Below are 22,488 nucleotides of genomic sequence, written 5' to 3'. Positions count from 1 at the left end.
ACACACACACACACTGGCATAAAATGTGTAATAAGTTATGCTCCCCCCTTCCATAAACACTCTCACCTGCTCTATACAGCATAATGCTCACACCACATTGTGTTCATCGTATGCATGTACACACATGATGGGACATGCATTTACATAAACAAGAAAATACATTAAGATCTGTGGTAGGCCTACATACAGTACAGTAAATGTGATTTCCCTTGCTCCCCTATGCAGATGCATGCAATATACTAATGCTCATATGCATAATCTATAATTCATAAATGCTTGAATGCAGCACTCACACCTGTTCCCTATGGTATGACTCATCTATTTTACTTCACACACAAGTGTGATATAAGTGACAATGATCCCCATGCAAATATTAAATGGATACTTAAGCCTAAAAGCACTAAAGGGTGCGTTTCCTATTTACATACCCTTATAGACTGATAAAAGAAAGCATCCTAAAGAATGTGACATACTCACATGCCCTAAGCCTACTTGGTGTTTGGGATTTGTCAGGTTTAAAACAAACTACTTGTTAAGTCTAATGGACATAAGATAGCTAATAGGTTTATAGCATATTGTTGCTGTCAGGTGGAATCGAGATCCAATGTAGTTATTATTTTCTCAAAAAAAAATTGTTAATAGTTTTCATGGGTTCAATATTTATAAAACCCAGAGACATAACCACTTTCACTTAATTTTTTTTTCAAAAATAACAAAAATAGATGATCTACAAACTCACATGCGATGTGTTGTGAGCTTGTAGATCTGCTACTATTGTGCGACAATCTTGTACGACGAAGTAGGGCCTTAATTTACGGGGAATAAAAACCCATCAAAAGTTGAAATATGGAGATATGAGGTTTCTGCTCGACCGCAACAATATAATGAATACATTCCCATGAGAATGAAAAAGAACGCTGCTATAAATGGTGAGGTGTCAATTCTATGCATTAAATATTAGATTAATATGAAATGGATAATGCATCACTAGTGTGTCGCACACGCACACGCACACGCACACACACACACACACACACACACACACACACACACACACACACACACACACACACACACAGTGGCTTTGCCACTAAACACCATTGTGAGTTGCTTTGTTCATGAACTGCACACATAACTTTATGGATAGGGAAAGCATGGACAAGGAGGTCACGCCATTATTAGTCTCTAGAATAGGTTTTGTTTCTTCATTGTCTTCACCTTGCAGGTAGGACTTGCCAGCAGAAAATGTGGGCAAACTTGTAGCAAAAGACAAAGGTTTTAAAAGTCCTTAAATTGTCACTTCACTGTCATCTGGGGAGTGGGACCCCCCCAACATCATGTGGGGACCCCCCTGAGGGTCCCGACCCACATGTTGAGAACCACTGATCTATGGTTGTTTAAGATTTACCTGGTGTACCAAGCAAAATGGTACAGCAAAGTATATGGTTTTCACATCGAACCTGATGCACTAACTGCATTGTTTGGTTGCTCAGAAGCCTCTCTTGATCTGCCGTATTCTGTCCAGCAGACTCTTATGCTTGGCACACTGGTAGCAAAGAGAATTATTTTAACAGAGTGGAAAACCGCCACCGCTCCTTGCTTTACCAGATGGCTTAATGAATTTGTATCTTTGATACACCTGGAGAGGCTTTGTTGCAACAAACCGGACAGTCTGGCAACATTTGAATATATATGGAGTCCTGTCGTGACTCATCTCGATTCTGTGTGACTGCTCTGTTTTTATCTTTTCTTTTTACAAGCTCGATTGTTAATGTGTCCAATTGTATATTGTGGTCTGTTGTACACTGTCTGCCTATACATTACCTCATTAAGATAGGTTAATTACTCATGCTTACACATTATAGTCTGGTGTTTGTTTGTCCTGTTGTGTCTTGTCTTACGAAAAAATCAATACAAATTAATATACAAAAAAAGAAAAGATTTACCTGGTAGTATTTGTTTGCAGCCTACAGTCCTTCATCGCTGACATATTGTGACATATTGTTTGTACGTATGTCTCCATATAGAAGCTCATGAGCATCCCTGCGGTGCGGTCGGTGCAGATCTATAAATACTAGGATGATATAATCAATAAGGATGGATATCTATATCTGTCATAGAGAAACTAAACTGATAGTATTTTCACTGTGTAGACTGCAGTCTGACTATACAGCATTAAGGATTATGGATTACTGTGAGGAGGAAAGGAAATATGTTTAGTGACAGTCAATTAATGTAAATAATGTAATATCAGGAACTATGTAACAAATAATAGGAATCTGTAGAAATCTGAGAACCTCACATTTCCTGCAATGCATGTGACTGGTGTGACTCTAAACCTGACTGATGTTGAAAGGTCACATATGTGAGAAGAATGTAATATGTGTGCACGTGACACAGACATAAATAAATCACACAGCATTTCCACATTGCTCAATGCACTGAAACAAAACTCATGACCTTAACCCGACTCAGCTATAAATTAATCCATGTAAACCCAGGTCATTGAAAGAAATTGTGTTCATTCACACATGTAAATGCTTTAATTAAGCTGCCACTTTCAGCTGTCCATACTGTACACAGTAACTACAATATTATATTCCCGCAAACATCCCAGCTGGAGCTGCGGGCTCCAGGCGGATCATATTTGCAGTAAAAAATGGACCTTGAGCTGTTAGAGTTTCACCTGTAAAGTTTGGTCTTCACTGAAACAAGAATTATAATAATGAAAATTTTGATCTTTGAAAGACTGACCTTTATTTTCCTACAGTCAAGAGCAAGAAAACGCAAACACAGCTACTGTATATCCCTGCTCTATAAGCAGCAGCGTGCCAGGACACAGTTTGGGTCAGTGCTGACTATAATGATTGGCATAATTGTATGGTGCTCCGCTCACTCAGAACAGCATTTGCTCTAAAGTATACTCTACATTATTCAAAGGTTTGACATTTGTCAAACATTGTCAAATCTGTAATAAAAAAAAAAAAAAAAAAAAAAAAAAATTCCAGCTGACTTTCCTGCCCCCATAGCCTTTTATAAGTGCTATTTTTATGGTGAAAGGGTGACATTTTCAAGGCTGATACTTAATGCTTAGAGGCCCCAACGTTTCTTTATACTTCCAATGTCTTATAAACACTGTCATCTCAGGAGACTCTGGGTTTTCTTATATTATTCATTTCTTTATTGGACATGGACAGGGATAGCATACAATTATTACAAGGTAAAAGCTCATTTCCATCTATGCTCCCTGGGCGGAAAGTTTACAGTAAATCATAAATTCCGGTCAAAGTAAAAATGTATGAAAAACACACCCAAGGATGCAAACGCTGCCCACTCCAATGTCCCACCTGCTCCATATCTGACTACTTACGTGGAAAGACTGAAGAAACAAGCAGGGGCGAGCTAGCCCCTCCATCCCCTGATTATCAAGATGACTGGAAACAGCCCTGCACCAATCAAAGTTACATTGGTGCAGGGCTGAAGATGGAGACTCAGGGGAGTTAAGAATTCAGAATCTCAACAAAAGACACTGGAAAGAAAGAGACACTGGTGTTTACATATTGACAAGAAAGAAACAGTGGGAAAAGTGGTACAGTCAGCTAGGGCATTAAGGCCACTGTGGCCTCAGGGCATGCAATTCTGATTGCATGCCCGTTCATGGGATCTATGGATCATGATTTGAGGCATTGTTCAAAACAAGCCTGCTGCAAACTTTAGATGCATTGCCAATCTCAGCCAATCAGGATGAAATATGAAAAAGTTGACAGATCCGTCTTGATCCGTCACATGACTATAGAGATCATGTGTACCGATTTGCGTGATGTTTGAACAAAATCTGTAGGAGTCATATAAAAAATTATGTCTCCTGGTGGCACTATAAAAGGCTGATGTGAAAAATGCAAGGCATTTCCTTGAGTGTGCATGCATGCAAAGTTTCACACCGATCAGTCCAGTTATGGGCAAAATCATGAATCGGCCTGTTATAGCGCCACCATGAGGCCGATTTGAAAATGTAGGCTGGCATTTCAGCCTTGGCCTAGTGGGAATGTGCATGCAAAGTTTAACGGCAATCGGACGCTGCGTTCACGATTTGAAGCATTTTGTTCATACTTAGCCAATCAGGGTGGTTCTGCTCTGGCCTCCAGGGAGTATCACAGTTTCATCCCAATCCCGTCCAACTGTACCATCTCATCATGTCCAACTGTGCCAGAGATTAGCTACTCACAGATGGACAGACGAACACACACACACACAGACACGTGGACGGACAGGGGCGAATACATAGTCTCGGCCACGTCTTTGGCCTGGAGTAGACAAAAAGGAAAATAAAGAATAGGAATTACAAGGCTTCTCTTGAGATGGTCTCTTACTCCCTGGTGGTTTTCAAAAAAACCTTCAGTCTCAAAGCAGTGGGCAAAGCTCTCATCTAATATTCATGTGCATAATGTTACACTGAAGAACCTTTGTCGATGATCAAAAGGACAAGGCATCAAAGACAACGAGTGTCACCAGGTGAATGGGGATCAAGGGTGTTGCCTGCATCTCTGCCAAAACAAGCAGCTGTGTGGATCGGGCCCAGGGGACCCGGCGCATGCACTTCTGCCGTTCTAGGTGAAAAATATTATGCCGGCCCTCTATTTACAATACATACCAACAACCAAAATAGGCACATGCCATAGACATAAAACACCAGCAACAATACACACAAATGTCAATACGCCATAGCCTGCTCAATTCTAGTGCAACGCTAGTGTGAACAAGGTGTAAACAACATTAAAGTGTGCAAGATGTACAGTAGTCCTAATATGCAGCATTTTGAGGATCATGTACAAATGGTCCAAAACGACACATATGATTCCCTGCCTCTAAATTACTTACCTCTTACCTCTTTTACACTTTCTCATGTGTGTAAAACACATCAGAGGAAAAAGTCTGCACATTCGTTGTGCGTAATTTGCGTAAAACACACACACACACACACACACACACACACGCACACACACACACACACACACACACACACACACACACACACACACACACACACACACACACACACACACACACACACACACACACACACACACACACACACACACACACGAATGAAGCTAACTTATTCAGTTTACGACAAGTCTCATATCACAGCAAAAGGTCTTAACTGTATCCTCTCTATCAGTTAAGTCTACGTTGTTTCATTACTGCGAAGGTAGTTTTTAATTTAATTACATTTTTATTAGTTTTAACTTTGAGAAACGTAGTTCTCCTGAAGCAACTGAAATGGGGAGGACAACGTGAAACCAACTTCACTGCGAAATAAAGCTTTGGGGGGGGGGGGAACGGATTCCAGGTGAACTTGACTTGCATCTAAAGTGGTTTACTTCCAGCTTCTAGACGTCTACTCAAAGCAGTCGACTTCTTCAGCAGTCACTTCTTTCTTTTTATATTCACAGCCAGATAGATGTGGTCGTTTAGACATGCTGAATTTAAAATTGCCTATTTCCATGGTCGTGACTGGGGCCCGGCTGTGGTGGCAGGCGGGGGAGGAGGCGGCTTCAGGTGGATTGGCACATTACTGGTGTTGCTGAATGTGATTGATTCAGCAATAGGCAAAAAAAAATTATAGTTGGCCCACATTTTCACACCCTTGCAAACTGCCTATATAGGCTACCGTATACGGTACATAGTGATCGGACCCACATTCACTGCCTGTGAACAAAAAAAAAACCTGCTGATCTCTATGATATCTCTGCTGTTCAGCCTGAAACCGCTAACTCCAAAACGCTCATTGTTCAGGAAACGAGAAAACAAAATATACGTTTTTCAGGAAATGAAGAAAACCTTATATTTTTAAAACAAATCAATACTGCCTCATCAAAGTTGGTATAGTGACTTTATATATTGTCAGATACTTGCATGTGTCATTATATTATCAACACTTTACCCAAATCGCGGGTAAATCAACACTTTACCCAGCGCTAGTGGAGATAGTAGTTTCAGACGAGCAGAAATCAAGCTGAAATGGAGTTGTTGTCCAAACAATAGCTCCACTCGCTGCTGAGGGAGAGGTTTCAGCGCGACAGAAATGCTATGAATGCCTTTCTTCTTGTCACATTGCTCTCCTCATTGAACACTTCATAGATTTTAGAAATATAATTACTTGTTTTCATAACATTAGCGTCAGTGCTAAGTTTGATAACTGCATAGTTTTAACAGACTACGGGGAGTTTGTAACGTGATCCTCCTCCTCGTTCACTGCGCAGTGCGCTCTACTGCTCATGCTGTTAAAAGGCAGCGCTGTAGAGGAGAGGGGGGAGTTGTTTGTTTTTGACGGACAGTTTGAGGATCCAATGGAGTTGGGAGTTTTCGTCAGAGGCGCTTTTTAATACTTTTCATTGGTTCAAATGTTTAGATTTTTTACAGAGACGTAAAGGGTGTTCAATAGCGTTGATTTATGAAAAAAAAAAAAAAAGCTGAAAATGGAGTTAGCTGGTTCGTCCCGGACACTGACGATATACAGATTGGTTATCTGTGAATCTTCTCTGCTGTCAAGGCATTTCATCTGCGTGTTATTGAGCTCTGAATGCCCTTTGTGGAAAACTGTAGCACGTTTCATGTTTGATTACAGCATTGCAAGACCCTTAGTTTTTCTGTATTGATGATCCTTGCTCTCTCCCCCCCCCCCCCTCCAGGGTCTGGTAAGATGACTGTCAGATAACTTTCTTCTCACTTTTTTTCTGGATAGGTTGGACAAAACGATAAATTAAAGTATATACTGTATGACACGATGAGTGCACTTAACATCAACATTAAAGGTAGGGTAAGTGATTTTCTTTGCAGGTTAAAATGATTTTTAAATAGCTCTATGTTCTGATATAGAGTGTTTGTTCAGTAACAGGGTCTCTATGTCTCTCCAGCTCTTTATTAAACAGAAAATGCATTTTCAGGTCGGGATACCAATTGTATCCAATCAGGATAGAGAACTCAGTCAGGATACAGATTAAACAAGTGCAATTGGAAGTGATGACACAAAGAAATGTGTAGACAAAAATGGAATTGGAACACTATAAAAATGAAGCTAATAAGTGGGTACTCTCTCCTCATTGGCTGAAAGTTTTTCACCTGAAAATGTATTCTCCGTTTAATAAAGAGCTGGAGAGACAGGGAGACCACTGTTACTGAACCAACACTCTATAGCAATGATTACTATCAGAATATAGTTCTTTAATCTTAACCAAAAAATATCACTTACCCTTTGTTTAAATTAACCAGACATTTTCTTTTTTCAGGTTGAGTGCCTTGTTGTCCCTGACCCAATCTGAGACTATCATAACCAATATGCAATTCATAAATCCCAATAAACGTGAGATTATTTTCCTGTCATGAACCTGTTCACCCTGCCCACCCTTATTTCTCCTTTCATGCATCCATCCATAAATCCTAAATTCCAGGGGTCTCTTTGCCTTGTCTGCCCCCTAGCCTGCATATACATGGGCAAAAGCCCACCACCATCCACCACCACTATCGGTGCAGGACAGGAGCTGAGTCCAGGCATATTGAGCTGTCCTGCATGGCTTGTCTTCCACTGATAATGTCCCTGCTTGATCTACCAGGACAAGAGGGGAAGCAGAAACCAACTAGAATAGTGCGCTCCTCTGACCACAGGTCTCTGCCAGACTGGGTTGTCAACCCAGGGCCCACACATTTTGGAAGGCATAGACAATTGGAATGATATATGAGAAATCTGACTGATATATCTTGATCACATGACTTCAGAGATAATATGTACCAATTTGTGCGCAGAATTATGGAAGGTCTAGTTATCACAAATGGTTGGGGTCTATGAGAAGTTGCGTCATGATCCAAGGAATCGAGGTAAAAAAAAGATTTTGAATGTGCGACCTACGGTTCAACAGTTATAGGCCGAAACGTCAAGCGGGCTGTTATAGCGCCCCCATGAGGCCGATTTGAAAACTTTGGGGTCGAGGTTCTTCCTTGGCCTTTCACGCTGATCGGTCCAACAGTGCCTGAGATTAGCTGTTTACAGACAGACAGACAGACAGACTCACAGAAGTGAAAACGTAATCCCTTCCGGCCTCCTGGCTGGGATAATGAGAAAAATAGAATTGAGTTTTTGTTTAAGCAGAGGAGAAGAGAAACAGGGCTGGTATGGATTCAGAACCAGGCTGGGAGGACAGCTCCTCAATAGTAGGGTTTCAGTCCCACTTGGGGTTGATAGCTCCTCAGTTGTATGATTTCAGCACCACTATTGGTGGAAAGCTCTGTGGTCTTATGATTTCAGCACCACTCTGGGTGACCAGCTCCTCATTGTATGATTTCAGCACCACTGGGTGGACAACTCCTCAATTGTACGGTCTCTGCACCTACCCGTGGTATGGTTTCAGCACCATTTGGGTGGACAGCTCCTCGGTCTACTGCCTCGACAGAGCCAATGCCTTACATTGGTTCTCTCTCCCTCTCTGCTGTATTTAACCCCTTCTCTTTTCTCTGTCTCCATCTCTCACTTTTCTTTTGGCTCTGTCCCTCTATCTCACACTGTCTCTCATAGTTTCATGGCAAATCAACGCTGCGTTCATGATTTGTAAATGTTTTTTTGCAAAACGGGCCCCTCCCACAATCTGAATGGAATCTGAAAAAGCTGACAGATACATCTTGATCACGTGACCACATACATAATGTGTACCGATTTGCATGAGTTTTGGACAAAATATGTACGGACAAGATGTAAGGCGGAAATGGCCGTGACCTATATAGGAAGTTGTATCAGGAGTGTGATTGTATGGCCTTACGGTTCAAGAGTTATGGGCAAAAAACATGAAACGCCCTGTTACAGCACCACCATTAGGTCGATTTGACAAATTTGGGGCAGAGGTTCTGCCTTGGCCACCTGGGAGTGTGCGTGTTGTTTTGGGCAGACAGGCACAAAGTACTGTCTGGAAAGAGTAAAGGTGGGGATGTGTGTTTTCTGAACAATAATAACTGTAGTGATCAAACGTCTGGACATCCCCTCCCTCCCCACTGTTCACCCGACCTGTAACTCTTTGAGCTGCCTTGCAGGCCATTTTGGCTGCTGTGGGAATTCACAGCCACTGTTTTATTTTCTGTGTACATTCCACCTTAAGTGGAAGCACTAATTTGGGAAACCAAGAGGAACACAGGAAAATGTGTCACGGAAAATAAACCTCCAGAGGCTGCTTTTGTCGTAATTGGTGACCGTTTCTGAGAAAGGTGTTACCTAAAATGTGCCCTGCTTATCGACAGAAGCTTAAGCAGCAGCGACAGTCGTTTAAACTGCTGGTCTGACACGTTTAAACGTTTCACTGCTGGTCTGACAAGTCAGATACCATTTTACATAGATGTTTTGGCAGTATGGATTGGCAGGTTTTTTGTGGTATAGATGGATATGCAGATACCGTTTTGTCAGTGATTAAGAAGTGCTTAGCAATTCACTGAATTTAGATGTCACCAGACATATCATTTGGTTATGCGAGACTATGGCTCATGCCTCCAGGAGTGAGGAGGAGAAGAACATAGCTCACTACATCCTCAGAAGTGCGGTGAAAGCAGCTAAACATGAGTTTGTTGAAAACGTTGCTGAAAACTGAGTGCGAATGACAGCTCTGTTACCATCACCAGACAGTGTGTCCATGTCTACATCAGGTAACAGGTCAGCAATGGTACGGAACATCCAGTTCTCATTACTTCCTCCCATCCACTTCCTAGCAAAGGCAGTGTGCACACACATGCATACCAAATCTGTAACACTACGTAATAGTCTGCATGCAGAAACATCACACACCTGCGCAGAACCACAGAACCAGGTCACTGCACTCAATGGGTCTGATCTGTCAACAGCTGTATAAGATTGTAGTACATCGGTAGTAAATGGCAATACATTGGTAATTGCAAATGATTATACTTTTATTTTATTTTTTCAGAAAACCAGTGTTTATTTCAGTGTGTCTGTGCAATGCATATCAACAAGCTATGTGTTATTCCACACAGAAAGCTGGAAACCTGCCATACATTAAAACCTGTCCACACATCAAAACCCAAACATTTAGATGTAGTTTATGCACTCAAATCCAGAAAATTATCATAGATACACAAATGCACTCATACATCTTCATTCAGAGGCTATGATGTGCAGGCCTATATTAACACACAGGCTAACAGAGCTCTTGCCCCGGGGTCCAAAAATCCAATCAATCACTGTCCTTTTTTTTTAAACTTTGGAGAACATGCATTTGTGTGTGTGTGTGTGTGTGTGTGTGTGTGTGTGTGTGTGTGTGTGTGTGTGTGTGTGTGTGTGTGTGTGTGTGTGTGTGTGTGTGTGTGTGTGTGTGTGTGTGTGTGAGAGAGAGAGAGAGATCAGAAGGCACATCGTAGAACCCAAATTTCATGTTACAGGCCCTTTAATAATTACACTTTGCAGATTACATAGAACGTTTTCAGAAATCTGAGAGAAAGATGGAGAGACGTAAGACAATCAATTTATATGAGTGACGGGAGCAGACAGTATGATGGATAGTATGTAACTACGTAAGAGCAAAATGGCTGCCGTGTGGATATGGTCATTGAAAAGGTTGTTGTGAGCCTTGTTTTGTAATCTGTACATTGTTTTTCTTAGGCGATGGACAGGTCGATTTTGATGAGTTCATGACGATCCTTGGGCCCAAAGTCCTGTCGTCTGAAACGAGGGAGGGCTTCCTGGGAACCACAATAGACACTATATTCTGGCAGGTAAGGCATTCTTCTTCATTTCTCTCTGCTAGGTAAGAAGACTTTTGAGGATGAGACTTTTTGCAATTGAAGAAACAGATTAACTTGGATGATGACAATCACTGAAGAGTTTTGTACTGAACTTAACTGAGAGGCTTGGGTGTAATGTCGTAGTGACAGCTCATCCCAATACATGCTGTCCTCCAATGGACTCTTTTCCTAGTGGCCATTTTGACAGGTTGATGAAGCTGAATCGCTATGAAAAGGGTCTATTAGATATTAGATTTCACAGAGCTGTCAGAGGGTTTGGACAAAATGACAGTGTTTCAACAAGGTTGTGCGTGGACCACACAGACCTTAACTTGACATCCTGGGTTTAGTACGCCTGTGTCAAAGCCAGGTCACCCCCTCTTTTTCCTGTCTCATTCTGCCCGGGGTGGAATATCAGAAACAGCAGTCAGAAGAATCACAGGAAGAGAGAAGATGACAGTGAGGGAGTGACTGAGTTAGTGAGAGTGACAGAGAGTAAGCGATGAATGTGCGAACAGCGGGATGTGGCAATGAGTGACAAATTGAGCAAGTGCAAAGGAGGAATAGGCGACATTTGGCACTCACAGCAGCACTTGGCAATGCTCCCCCCCTGGTACAATCATTACCTTGACCTGGGTTTTCTCTCAGGGGAAGAGTCATGTGGTTTACATTGTCAAGATGTCAAACTCAATGTATGCATGCACACGCTTCCAGCCTGGTTTGGCTGAAACATTGACCTTGGCACATGCTGCAAAGTTGGCTTTAGAATATTTCCAAGAAGGATGGGCAGGTGGTAGGGGGGAAGTGTTGTGCAAAAATTAGCCATGATTCATCGCAAATTATTCCTGCAAATTAGTTGTTACCCGAAGTAGTGGTCTGATCATCATTTTCTTCTGTTCATAGGCAGTGATGTATTATTTTGTGCTTGGAAATCACACTAGTAAAAATTCTCATTGCTAATGATGATATTAATAATGTAAATGTAGTCCCCTTTAGTTGTTGTTTGGTTATTTGTCTCTGTAAGAGGAGGTCTGTCAAGTATTATAAAGTGCTAATTGGAACAGGGTTGAACTTAACTCGTTGACCTGAGGCTGAGCCTCATCATGATTTAATTGACTTTAGACCATGAAGTAATGTAATACCTTGGCGCATAATGATGTACTACCACCACTGCAAAGCAATACAGTTCAGTTTAGCAATTCATTTGGCCAGTTACTGGATTTGGTGGATTGCCTTACCTCTAGTATCATCCTCAGTCAAAGATTTCCACTTGCATATAAGATATCTCAAAAATATAATGATGAAGTTGCTATGAAACTTGTGAGTACATTCAAGCTTCCCAGAGGATGCACCCTAACCATTTAACCCATTAAGACCTGGAACTGTGTCATTTTTTGATTTGCGCTAAAAAGCATTATTTTACACTTTGGGCTATTCAAAAATAGCAGATATACAAGCTCGTAGCGTGGCACCGAGTGCCGCGCTACGAGCTTGTAGATCTGCTATTTTTGAAAAATCGTGAAAATGTGTGCAAATCTTTGAATATATATATTTTTAAAGCGAACATTTTTTACTCAAATCTTTGCTTCTGGGGGGTACCTGGAACAATATATTTTGATGGGGGTCCGCGGCCAAATACATATCATTTTGGGGGTCCTTGACATGAAAAAGATTGAGCACCACTGATATAGAAACATACGTTTTTCAGAAAACTGTTGAGATTTAGGAGACATGTAGAATCGGCTTCAGGTCTCAATGGGTGACCCCATGTGACCTTGCCTCTCACACCACGCTCAGGGCCAACATTACAACTTTGCATGCAAAATAACTCATAAATCATATTTGTGCCTCACTGGTGAGGGCACAGGTCTAATCCTATTGTTAAAGATGGGCAATGATGGTTGGTTCAAATCACTTTGGTTTGGTTGGGTATAATTAGTCTCTATGGGCCAATAAGTTCACAGAGGATCAACAAGGAACCCCCAGCTCTTTGCGCAAAAGTTACAATATTTTCACAGGGAAACATTTTTGTGCGATGAATTCGCAAAAATGAAAATGAAACTGCCGTTTGAATCATGAATACATCCACACAGAAGTGATTTATTCACGACTAAGGAAGCAACCTTGAACATTGAGGCATTTAGTAGCTTTGCATAGGCAGAAAAACACAATCTTTAAAATAAATGGTCTGCCAAGCTGTCCCAGCCACATATTGTGGTATTTTATTTACAAGATGATTCAGAGTAACACATTGTCCCGAGTACAAAGCAAACAAAGCTTTAGAATAAATTGCATTTCATTGGAAAATGCAGAGATAATGGTCACTTGATATATAGTTCCAACACTGCAGTACCCTTAGCCCAGAAATTAAAAAAAGAAATTGGACTCTAGGGGGGAAAGCAAAGTTCTTGAGGCCATTGAACAAAGAACTTGGGCAGCATAATGACTGATGAACGCTCTCTAAGTGCTCAAGTGAAATCTAAGTATATTTATGTGTCCAAGGTTCCTTCATAAAATACTGTACTGTACTGTAACAGGCAAACAACAACAGTGAGTGCAACACTTAAGGTCCTTACACACCGGGGGCGAGTCAATGCAAGCTTCCACATCAGTTTCGGGGAGCCGAAAAAGCGTCTTTTATTTATTCGGACCGAGTCCGAATTTTGCGTATATATTCGCATAATCGCCGGTGTGTAATGACCTTTAGCGTTCAGCTAAATAGCCAGCCATTTAGCTGGAGGAATTTGAGAAGCTATCCTACTAGACAAAAAACTAAACACTGGTTATCAAAGCTTCTGGCAGTGCTTTTGCAAATTTCCTTTTACCCCGACTGGCATTTTGGAGGACTTTGCCATTAAGGGACCAGTCGAAATTTACATAAGGGGGGGCATGGAGGAAAATAGGGGAGGGTCATGCCTTTCTAATTTTGGTCCAAGGGAGGGTCAGCTAATTTTACTTTGAATCCAAGGGAGGGTCATGCAATTTTGAATTGATAAAATAGTCCGTTTTTTATATACCTTTTTAGTACAGCAGAACAGTGGTCAATGACCCCTCTCCATTTCAAAGGATACAAAGAATTCAAATCAAGTAACACCTTGTCTATTTAGAATCAATGACGGTCGTTAACAAGCCATCAACGCACAGCGAGTGTGAACGACCCAGTCAAATCTATTCAGCGTCTTAACGATGGTGGTTGAACAATTAAGCAAAACTTCAACAGGCGTTATTGGAGAGATGCATTATAAATAGGCCTACTATAACTGGATATTCATAATCATTTGAAGTAATTCTGTGCATGTGATTAATGTGGATCTATATGGACAGTTGTGTATAGATGCCTAGCTCCACAGGTAAAACCAGAAGCATCAGGCCATAATTGATAGCCTAATTTGTTTTATGTAGGCAACAGTGTAGTTGTAGTCACTGTAGTTGATAATTAAAAGGGCAGAGTGACAAAAGTTTTAAACTACTGGTTACCAAATATTCAACTTTCTTCAATCTGACCAGGATTCAATGGGTTTCCCACATGTAAGATGAGAACACTATCCATCAGCTGACACACAACACCTCCCCTCTGCAGTGCTTTAAACTGAAAGTGACTGACTGGAGTCTGTTTCATTTCTCTCCAAAATACCTTGAATATGATGGAGGACAGGACATGATTAATAATTACTATGATTATGATAAGCTTTACATTTCATATCATACAGTAAAAACTCCTAACTTTCACCGGCAAAAAAAAAATTAAAAAAGCAATTAAAAAAATATTACGATACAGTATGACATCATGACAATACCTATCATCACATTTTAATACCACGATAGGCTATATCGTGACACAATATATCGTGACACTTCTAGGCGGGGAGGGTTACTCTTTTTTTTGTAATCACTTGGGGAGGGTCACTGATTTTTTTTTTTGTCAAAGGGAGGGTCATGGCATTTTAGATCAGGGCACATACATTTCCTCCATGCCCCCCCTTATGTAAAATTCGACTGGTCCCTAACTAATTAGTTAGAGTCAGTCTCCAGCAGGGCTTAAGGGTCCATTTGGTTCCATTTGGTTCCATTTGTGCACTCTTGTGAGTTAAATTAACGCTCAGGATTTTTTACTGGGTAATTGGATGAGCAGATCTTACAGTAGCTAACTTATTAAGTACATGTTAGAGAACCTCATGCTCTTCAGCAGTCAGAGTGTGAGAGCATTCACATCCTGTCCTTGTCAGTGGCGCACACAGTACTTGAGTTAAAGTTTAGATATATTCCCGGTGAAATATTGCTCAACTACAAGTGAAAGTTGCTCAGTCAAACGGGCCATTGTTAAGCTGTGCGCCAGAGCTGAGGTGATTGGTGAGGAATAATAACAACTACGGGGAATTATCGTTCTTTTCAGTGTAATGAATTTCACAAAAATATTTCGTTCAAATTATTGTCTCCGCCAGGCTGAAAGGCATGGCGAGAGTATATTTTACCGTCCGTCCGTCCGTGTGTCCGTGTGTCCGTGTGTGTGTGTGTGTCTGTGAACAGCTAATCTCTGGCACCGTTGCCTTGATCGCAGTGAAACTGTGCACACACACTCCCTGGATGCCAGAGCAGAACCTCTGCCCCAATTTTTTTCACATGGGCCTTTTATAGTGCCACCAGGAGGCCGATTTGTGCAAAACACATTTTTGGACAGTACTCCTACAGATGTTGTCGCAAATCGGTACACAGTATCTCTATAGTCATTAAACGAAATGGGTCTTTCAGATTTTTCATATTCCATCCTGATTGGCTAAAATTGGCTTCCAAAGTTTGCAGGAGTACTCAGTTTTGAACAAAATGCCTCAAATCATGAACACAGTATGCAATTTCCGATGCAATTGCATGCAATCGCAAGTGTGCACGCACATTCCCACTAGGCCGAGGAAGAAATGCCACTTAAAAAAATTCGAATCAGCCTCATGGTGGCGCTATAACAGGCCGATTCGTGTTTTTACCTAGTGGGTTCTGGGGACCCCAGGTGTCATTGAGGGGGCTAAATTAGTTAATATAGTTTAACCACTTTAACTCTCTATACATCAGCTATTTGTCGCATTTCGTAAAAAATGTGTGGGAAAAAAAGTTGAATATCTTTGAAACATTTCAAAGGCACAAACACTTTTCAGAAGGGCGGCCAAATACATATGAATTTGCGGGTCTTTGACATGAACCAAGTTTGAGAACCACTCATCCAGAGGTCGAACCGTCGAAGCCACATTTCTCTTCTTTTTTCCATCACTGATATTCTTTTCATTCACTTATCCAAGAGTGATCAATAAGCTGGTGATTTGCTCTTCACAGACCTCAGCTAGGGATCCAAATGATTGATCGGCAGCTAGAAGATAATACTTTAAAATGCCTCCCAGCTTCATAGAGCTGTCCATCTCCTATGGTTTTATCACAGTATTTAGTTAGGGAATTTTAGCAATATGTGTTGACCATCTGTGAAAAAATGTACTACCAATAGCTTTCTTCACCAATGTTATTATAGTTATGTTATAGGTGTCTAGAATCACCTCTCAATTAATGTAAACCCAAATCCTCGTGGAAAATCCTGGAGAGCCAATCAAAGTTAAAGGTATCATGACATTCATTTTCACTTTTTTTATTTTCAATGTTTTATTTGGGGTTTTATGACCTCAATTACACCCAAAAAACCTGAACTTAGAACATTCAGTGGATTTTCTGTGGTCTGGGGTTTTCTGAATAATTAGGCTGAAAAGTAATCTGAGCTTGGCCCTTCGACAGTGAGGTCACAGTCGATAAATCCCGCCCACTCTCCTCCTCGCCCCTCCCCTCCCCTATCCTTTCCTTTGGGGGGGGCGGAGCAGAGGCGATGATTGACAGGCAAAATCCCTCACCAGCGACACCCGCAGGCAAAGATTTCTTTTTTCATTGCAGTTGAAAAGGCTTTAGAAATGTGAGAGAAAAACACCTGCCATGGATCACTGGAATGGAATTTTCACTTAAAACTTTTTGTACACTTTTGAAGGACCAGGACAAAGACTTTGAATGTGGTGTAAAAGTGAATGTCATGAAACCTTTAAGGAGCCTAGCCTGGCTCCACCCCCTGAATCCTTTGCCTAGCATTCAGGGTCTGGTGACGCTTTCGAAGGCGGGTGTTTCTCGGTTGAAAATCTGTACGACGAATCGGGATCGGGACAATCCAGTATGAACCAATCGCGTTGGTTCATAGTGGAGTCCCACTTTGGCCACGCCCCCATCTCAGAAATCGGCTGCAATGAGAGGGCTTTCAGACTGAATAATGGAGTGAAACAAAATGAAAATTGTGTCAGGCTATGAATGTAATGCACAATCTATGTATCTATGGATAAAAGCGCTATATAAATGCACCATTTACTTATTGTACGGTACCTTACTGGCTCACTTGCCAGTGATGATCCCCCACGAGGAGGACGTAGTGCCTCCATCCTACTTCTCCAGTTCATCACGCCCCGCTGACAGGCACCACCCCAGCCCGTTTTAGTCGCTATAGTGACAAAGACTCCTGCCCAGCTACTCAGTAAACACAAACACGGACAATTGTGTTCGTATAGAAGCTCTTCCAAGCCGGATGCATGTGGATTCGAACCCCTAGACTCTGTGATGGTGGACAAGAATACTGTACTTATACAGCATACAATGGCCTGGATAAATACTTCAAAATCTACTGTATATCTAAATGGGGACAAGAATTATCACATATTTCCGATGTCTTTGTGTGCATGCATGCATGATTGGTGTGTCTGAATAGACTGGAGCGTGAAAATCATTGCGGTGGTTGGTTACCGCTGTGGTGTGCCATGAGTCCAGGTGTGCCCTGGGAGTTTGTGACAACCACACATTATTATTGCAATATACTGTATACAACTATACAAAATGTTCTGAAAAAATTTAAGTAAATCTGTACACATTTTCAAAAATAGTGAAAATAGCTGATCAACAAACTTACAACACGTGGCAATGTGATGCATTTTGAGCTTGTCGATCTGCTATTATTGGTGTGCCTTGAGATTTTGACTTTTGAACATTTGAAAACCACTCGATTACAGTATCTCTCAGCTCCAACCAGTTTACCATTCATCAGAGATTGAAGGAGACCCGGATGCACAGTTTACATCAAAGTCCAAGAAGAAACTCAAGGAAGTTGGGTTTAATATGGTTGAACTTGTCAACACCTCTGAGCCCTTTCGTCATGTCCTCATTAAGAATGTAATAGGGTTTGCTTATACCAAACTGGATTGTATTATTCCCAAGCCAGCTTTAGATCAAAAAGGTTTTATGCAGCCACCTGACTGCTGATTCTTGATGATTATAGTGCTATGATGATATTTCCGATTGATTACACTCTTTGCTGTAGACTCTTTGCCTTTGGTCTGGAAACCTTTCTCCATATCTTGAGAATGAATATTAACACTAATCTCAGCCTGTGAATATCCTGTGTATACAGATGGTCTTATCAAGTACTGTACTGTATATCTTCTTATTTTCTTGTTATCCCAAGAACTGAGCTGAGCAATGTGATGCTCATTTTTGGCAAGGTTGCCTTGCAAGAACCTTTACCTTCCCTGCAAGTATACTGTATGCCATTCAGAGAAATGGCTGATTGGAGGCTGTTAGGAGTATGTTTTGACAGAGAACGGCATGAGTGAGATTATAATAGCCTTGGAGCCTTGTTGTTGCTGTGTTCACATACTGTGTTCTCCTACTCCCAATCTTAAATTAGGCTTACTGCTTGCAGCTGCAAGGATGGAGAATGCCTACAGTAGAAACTGTGGTCCATGGCAAATACTGTATGTCTACCAACAACAGGCCCGCTACTGGTCTTGTGGACTAACTTTATTTGAATTGACTACTATCTGCATAGTGGCCACCAGACTTCCTCTCAGGGCGGTTTCTCACTGGATCCGTTTGAATCGAAGCGTTCCCGAGTACGCTTGGCTGGCCAGCATTCACACTGCCCAAGATCCAATCGCACCAAAGAACACTTGCATGTATACCCCCGATCCTATAGGTGGCGGCATGCACATAGTGTTTCTTCTGTGGACACAGACGTCATCAACTATGCGACAATGTTTGTGGTCGTCACGCAGAAATATAGGGTTGCGGCTGGAGAGCTATGCTGGGGAGGGGAGGCGATCTATGTAAGTGCACGGTCTTTGGGGAGCCTCGCCCCGAAGCGGGGAGAACGCACTGAGCGCTCAACACAGTGAGCGCACAGAAGTCAAGCCACAGACTTCTGTGTTGTTGACGGACAACGGATGTACGCTTATGAGAAACAACACAAATAAAACCTGGTGAAACACTTGTGTGCATTAGCGCAAGATGAGGATACAGGAAACATTCAGTCTAAATGTCCAATTTGCTAACCTTCACAACTACTAATACTTTTGTATTTGAAACTTTAAATTTCTCTAAATATTATAAACTTTCACGACAGCTTAAGTACAAAAATATATCATTTATGAAAAGGCAACTATAGTAGCCTATACAGTGAAGTCCGACTGAATGACTGAAACCTTGTATTGTGAATTGTACTTCCATGTACTGTTTCTCATGTCTCATGTCTAAATAAAGTACATCAATCCAACGTCTTTTCTTTTTTGACTCTCTTGGTGTGGGGATTATCTGGCACATGTATGTATCTGTTATGAAAGAGAAATTGCATCATGAGTGAAACGGCTATAGTCCTTGGGAAACTATAAACCTACGTAGGCCTACATCTAAATGAGTTACCATATTTACTTACAAATTTCAAATTACAAAGCCTTATAAGCTATATATTTCTGGGATGCATAGTAGCTGAAACTCCACAAGATACCCACAAGATATACTATATGCGCTGCTCGCGCACCTGAAATGCGCGATGGAGACCCGCCAATGTTTCATGACTGATAGACATGAAAGAAGGCCCTTCACAGCTAATAGAGAATTTTAAATTTTAAGAATCGGTTCAGAATTGAATGAGTAAAATTGTTAGAAAGGCTCCCATAATATAAGTTGATTATTATTTCAATTGTTATGTTCCACCTTAAGAGTAATATGCACCAGCCCACCTTAAGTGCGCAATGCATTCTGAGGCGTTTTCATTCATTCAGTAGCACCGGCTAGAAGAGCAGTGCTTTTGTTGGCTGTTTTTGTCGAGTTTATATACCGTCACCTATTCCAAATAGCGGGCCACTTCCGTCTAATGGTACGCTTGCTTTCACATTGCAGCGTACCGTACCCGAAAACGCATGATCCGGATCCGAAACTGCCTCCGGAGGTGGTTTCGGGAACGGAACGGTTACCCGTTTCGCGGGTCGATTCGCTACATTCACACTAGCCAAGCGGTCTGGAGTGCGCACCCGGGACCTGAGTGTGAAACGGCTCGAGATCAATAGTTTTATTGTCTTCATTTTCCTTCATTTTTGTTAAAGCCTTGTCTGTATGGTAGTTGTGGTTCACTTTGCTCTGTTATGAATGGCAGCAAGCAGAATGGACAGGCCACTGTCCCTTGTATTATGTTCATTGACTATACAAAGAGTTGTAGCTTAGGTAAGAGAAGAAAGATCATAAGATGATTATGTTAGCTTGAACATCAGGTATTTTTGGTGAGTGACACTTTAGACTTAAATGTTGTACTATTGGAAATCTATTGATTTGACCATATTCATATTTTTCCTTTTCCACGTGTAATGTTGTATGTGGTTTTCTTATAGATATATGTTTTAATTCCTTCTTTTAGTACACAATTAATTGGAGTCTATAAGTCTGTAATTAGAAACATTACATCAAGGAGCTCAGCCTAATTCTGTAATTCTTTTTGTCAATAATTTTCAGAGTAGGCCTACTGTAGATTAAGATATTATTTATTATTATTGTCTCCGCCAGGCCGAAAGGCATGGCGAGAGAGTATGTTTTACCCCCTGTCCGTCCGTCCGTGTGTGTGTCCGTGTGTGTGTGTGTGTGTGTCCGTCCGTCTGTGACCAGCTAATCTCCCGCACCGTTGGCTTGATCGCAGCGAAACTGTGCACACACACTCCCTGGATGCCAATTCAGAACCTCTGCCCCATTTTTTTCACATGGGCCTATTATAGCGCCACCAGGAGGCTGCTTTTTGCAAAACACATTTCTTCACAGTACTCCTACAGATTTTGTCCAAACATCAAGCAAATCGGTACACAGTATCTCTATAGTCATTAAACGAAATGGGTCTTTCAGATTTTTCATATTCCATCCTGATTGGCTAAAAATGGCTTCCAAAGTTTGCAGGACTGCTCCGTTTTGAAAAAAATGCCTCAAATTATTAACACAGCATGTAATTTCTGTGAAACATTGCACGCACATTCCCATTAGGCTGAGGAAGAAATGCCACTTGAAAATGTTCTCATGGTGGCGCTATAACAGGCCGATTTGTGTTTTTACCTATAACTGCACCGATCTGTGTAAAACTTGGTATGCGCACTCCCTAGAGGTCAAGGAAAAACCTTTGCCCTGCATTTTTCACATCTGCCTTTTATAGCGCCACCAGGAGGCCGACTTATGTAAAACATATTTCTTTATATTACTCCTTCCGATTTTAAATCGGTACACATGATCTCTATAGTAATGTGATCAAGCCGGATCTGTTTCATTTTTTATATTCCATCCTGATTGGCTAAGATTCACATCTAAAGTTTGCAGTAGTGGCTTGTTTTGAACAAAATGCCACAAATCCTGAACGCAGCGTCCAATTGCGGTCAAACTTTGCACACACATTCACACTATGTTGAGGAACAAATGCTACCCTTTTAACATTGGCCTGTTATAGCGCCACCAGCAGGTCTAATTTAGCAAAACACATGTTTTGAACAAAATGTCTCAAATCATGAATGCAGTGTCCTATTGCCATGCAAGGCCTAACAAGAAATGTTACCCTTTTGACATTGGCCTATTATAGCGCCACCAGGAGGCCACAATAACCTACCTGACCTGGCGGAGACTTGTGCTCCGAGGAGCACTTTTTCTAGTTAAAAGTGAACTTGGCCGCTGCAAGGATTTTCAGTTTTTCTGCTTTGCATTAGCCCATTGCTTCTGCTGACCTCATAAGTTAGGAGTCACGTCATGAATTAAATCCATTCAGCTTTCATTTTTACCTCATCTGTGCCAGGGCATGAGTTTTGATTCACAATGACTTAGAAATTGAAACAACGCAATTCTGATGAATAAAACATGGGCAAGTATGAATTGCAATAAGAATAGAATAAAATAATAATGTGGGTGTTCATTAAGTTACTCTATGTGGGAAATGGGGATAATCAATCAAGTGCCTAACTGGTGTGATCGAATGAAGGACAATGGAACATTGTTCAATGCAAGAATTTCTTTGGGAGCAGGTGACTACTGAGATTTCTGGAGCACACTTTGAGCTTATTTTTTCCCCTTCAACAGATGCTTGGAAGGCAATCAGTCAGAGTGTCACATAATGATGTATCATATCGTCGCTGTTGGGTGGAAACCTTATACAGTATGTCCAAAACAGTTCATTCAGAAAATGAAAAAAATAACCTGTGTTCCAATGTATCCAAAATTATTATTTTGTCACAAGCTCTTGTTAATACTTTTCATTGGTTCAATATTTCTTTAAACACACACACGTAACCGCTGGAAAAATATTCTCTGGAGGGAGTGCACCAGCAGGTGAGCTAGTTGTATCTCACTCTGTAGTGCTGG

General features: G+C 41.3%; 1 protein-coding gene across 2 annotated transcripts in view; it reads left to right on the top strand.

Moving 5' to 3' along the window:
• The window catches only part of caln1 (calneuron 1), a gene marked incomplete at both ends in the record, with an annotated part of 79,034 nt that overhangs the window by 30,424 nt on the left and 26,122 nt on the right, over nucleotides 1-22,488 (top strand). For both annotated transcript variants that reach the window (XM_080429358.1, XM_080429357.1), the window contains one exon: nucleotides 10,652-10,764. In XM_080429358.1, the coding sequence (XP_080285484.1) occupies nucleotides 10,652-10,764 (113 nt within the window). The remainder of the gene's footprint in view (nucleotides 1-10,651; nucleotides 10,765-22,488) is intronic.

Source organism: Gymnoscopelus braueri (assembly GCF_963280865.1).
Source record: "Gymnoscopelus braueri genome assembly, chromosome: 5".
NCBI classification, from domain to species: Eukaryota; Metazoa; Chordata; class Actinopteri; order Myctophiformes; family Myctophidae; genus Gymnoscopelus; species Gymnoscopelus braueri.
The sequence above is the reverse complement of the archived record's forward strand: the minus strand, read 5'-3'. Positions and strand labels throughout refer to the sequence as shown.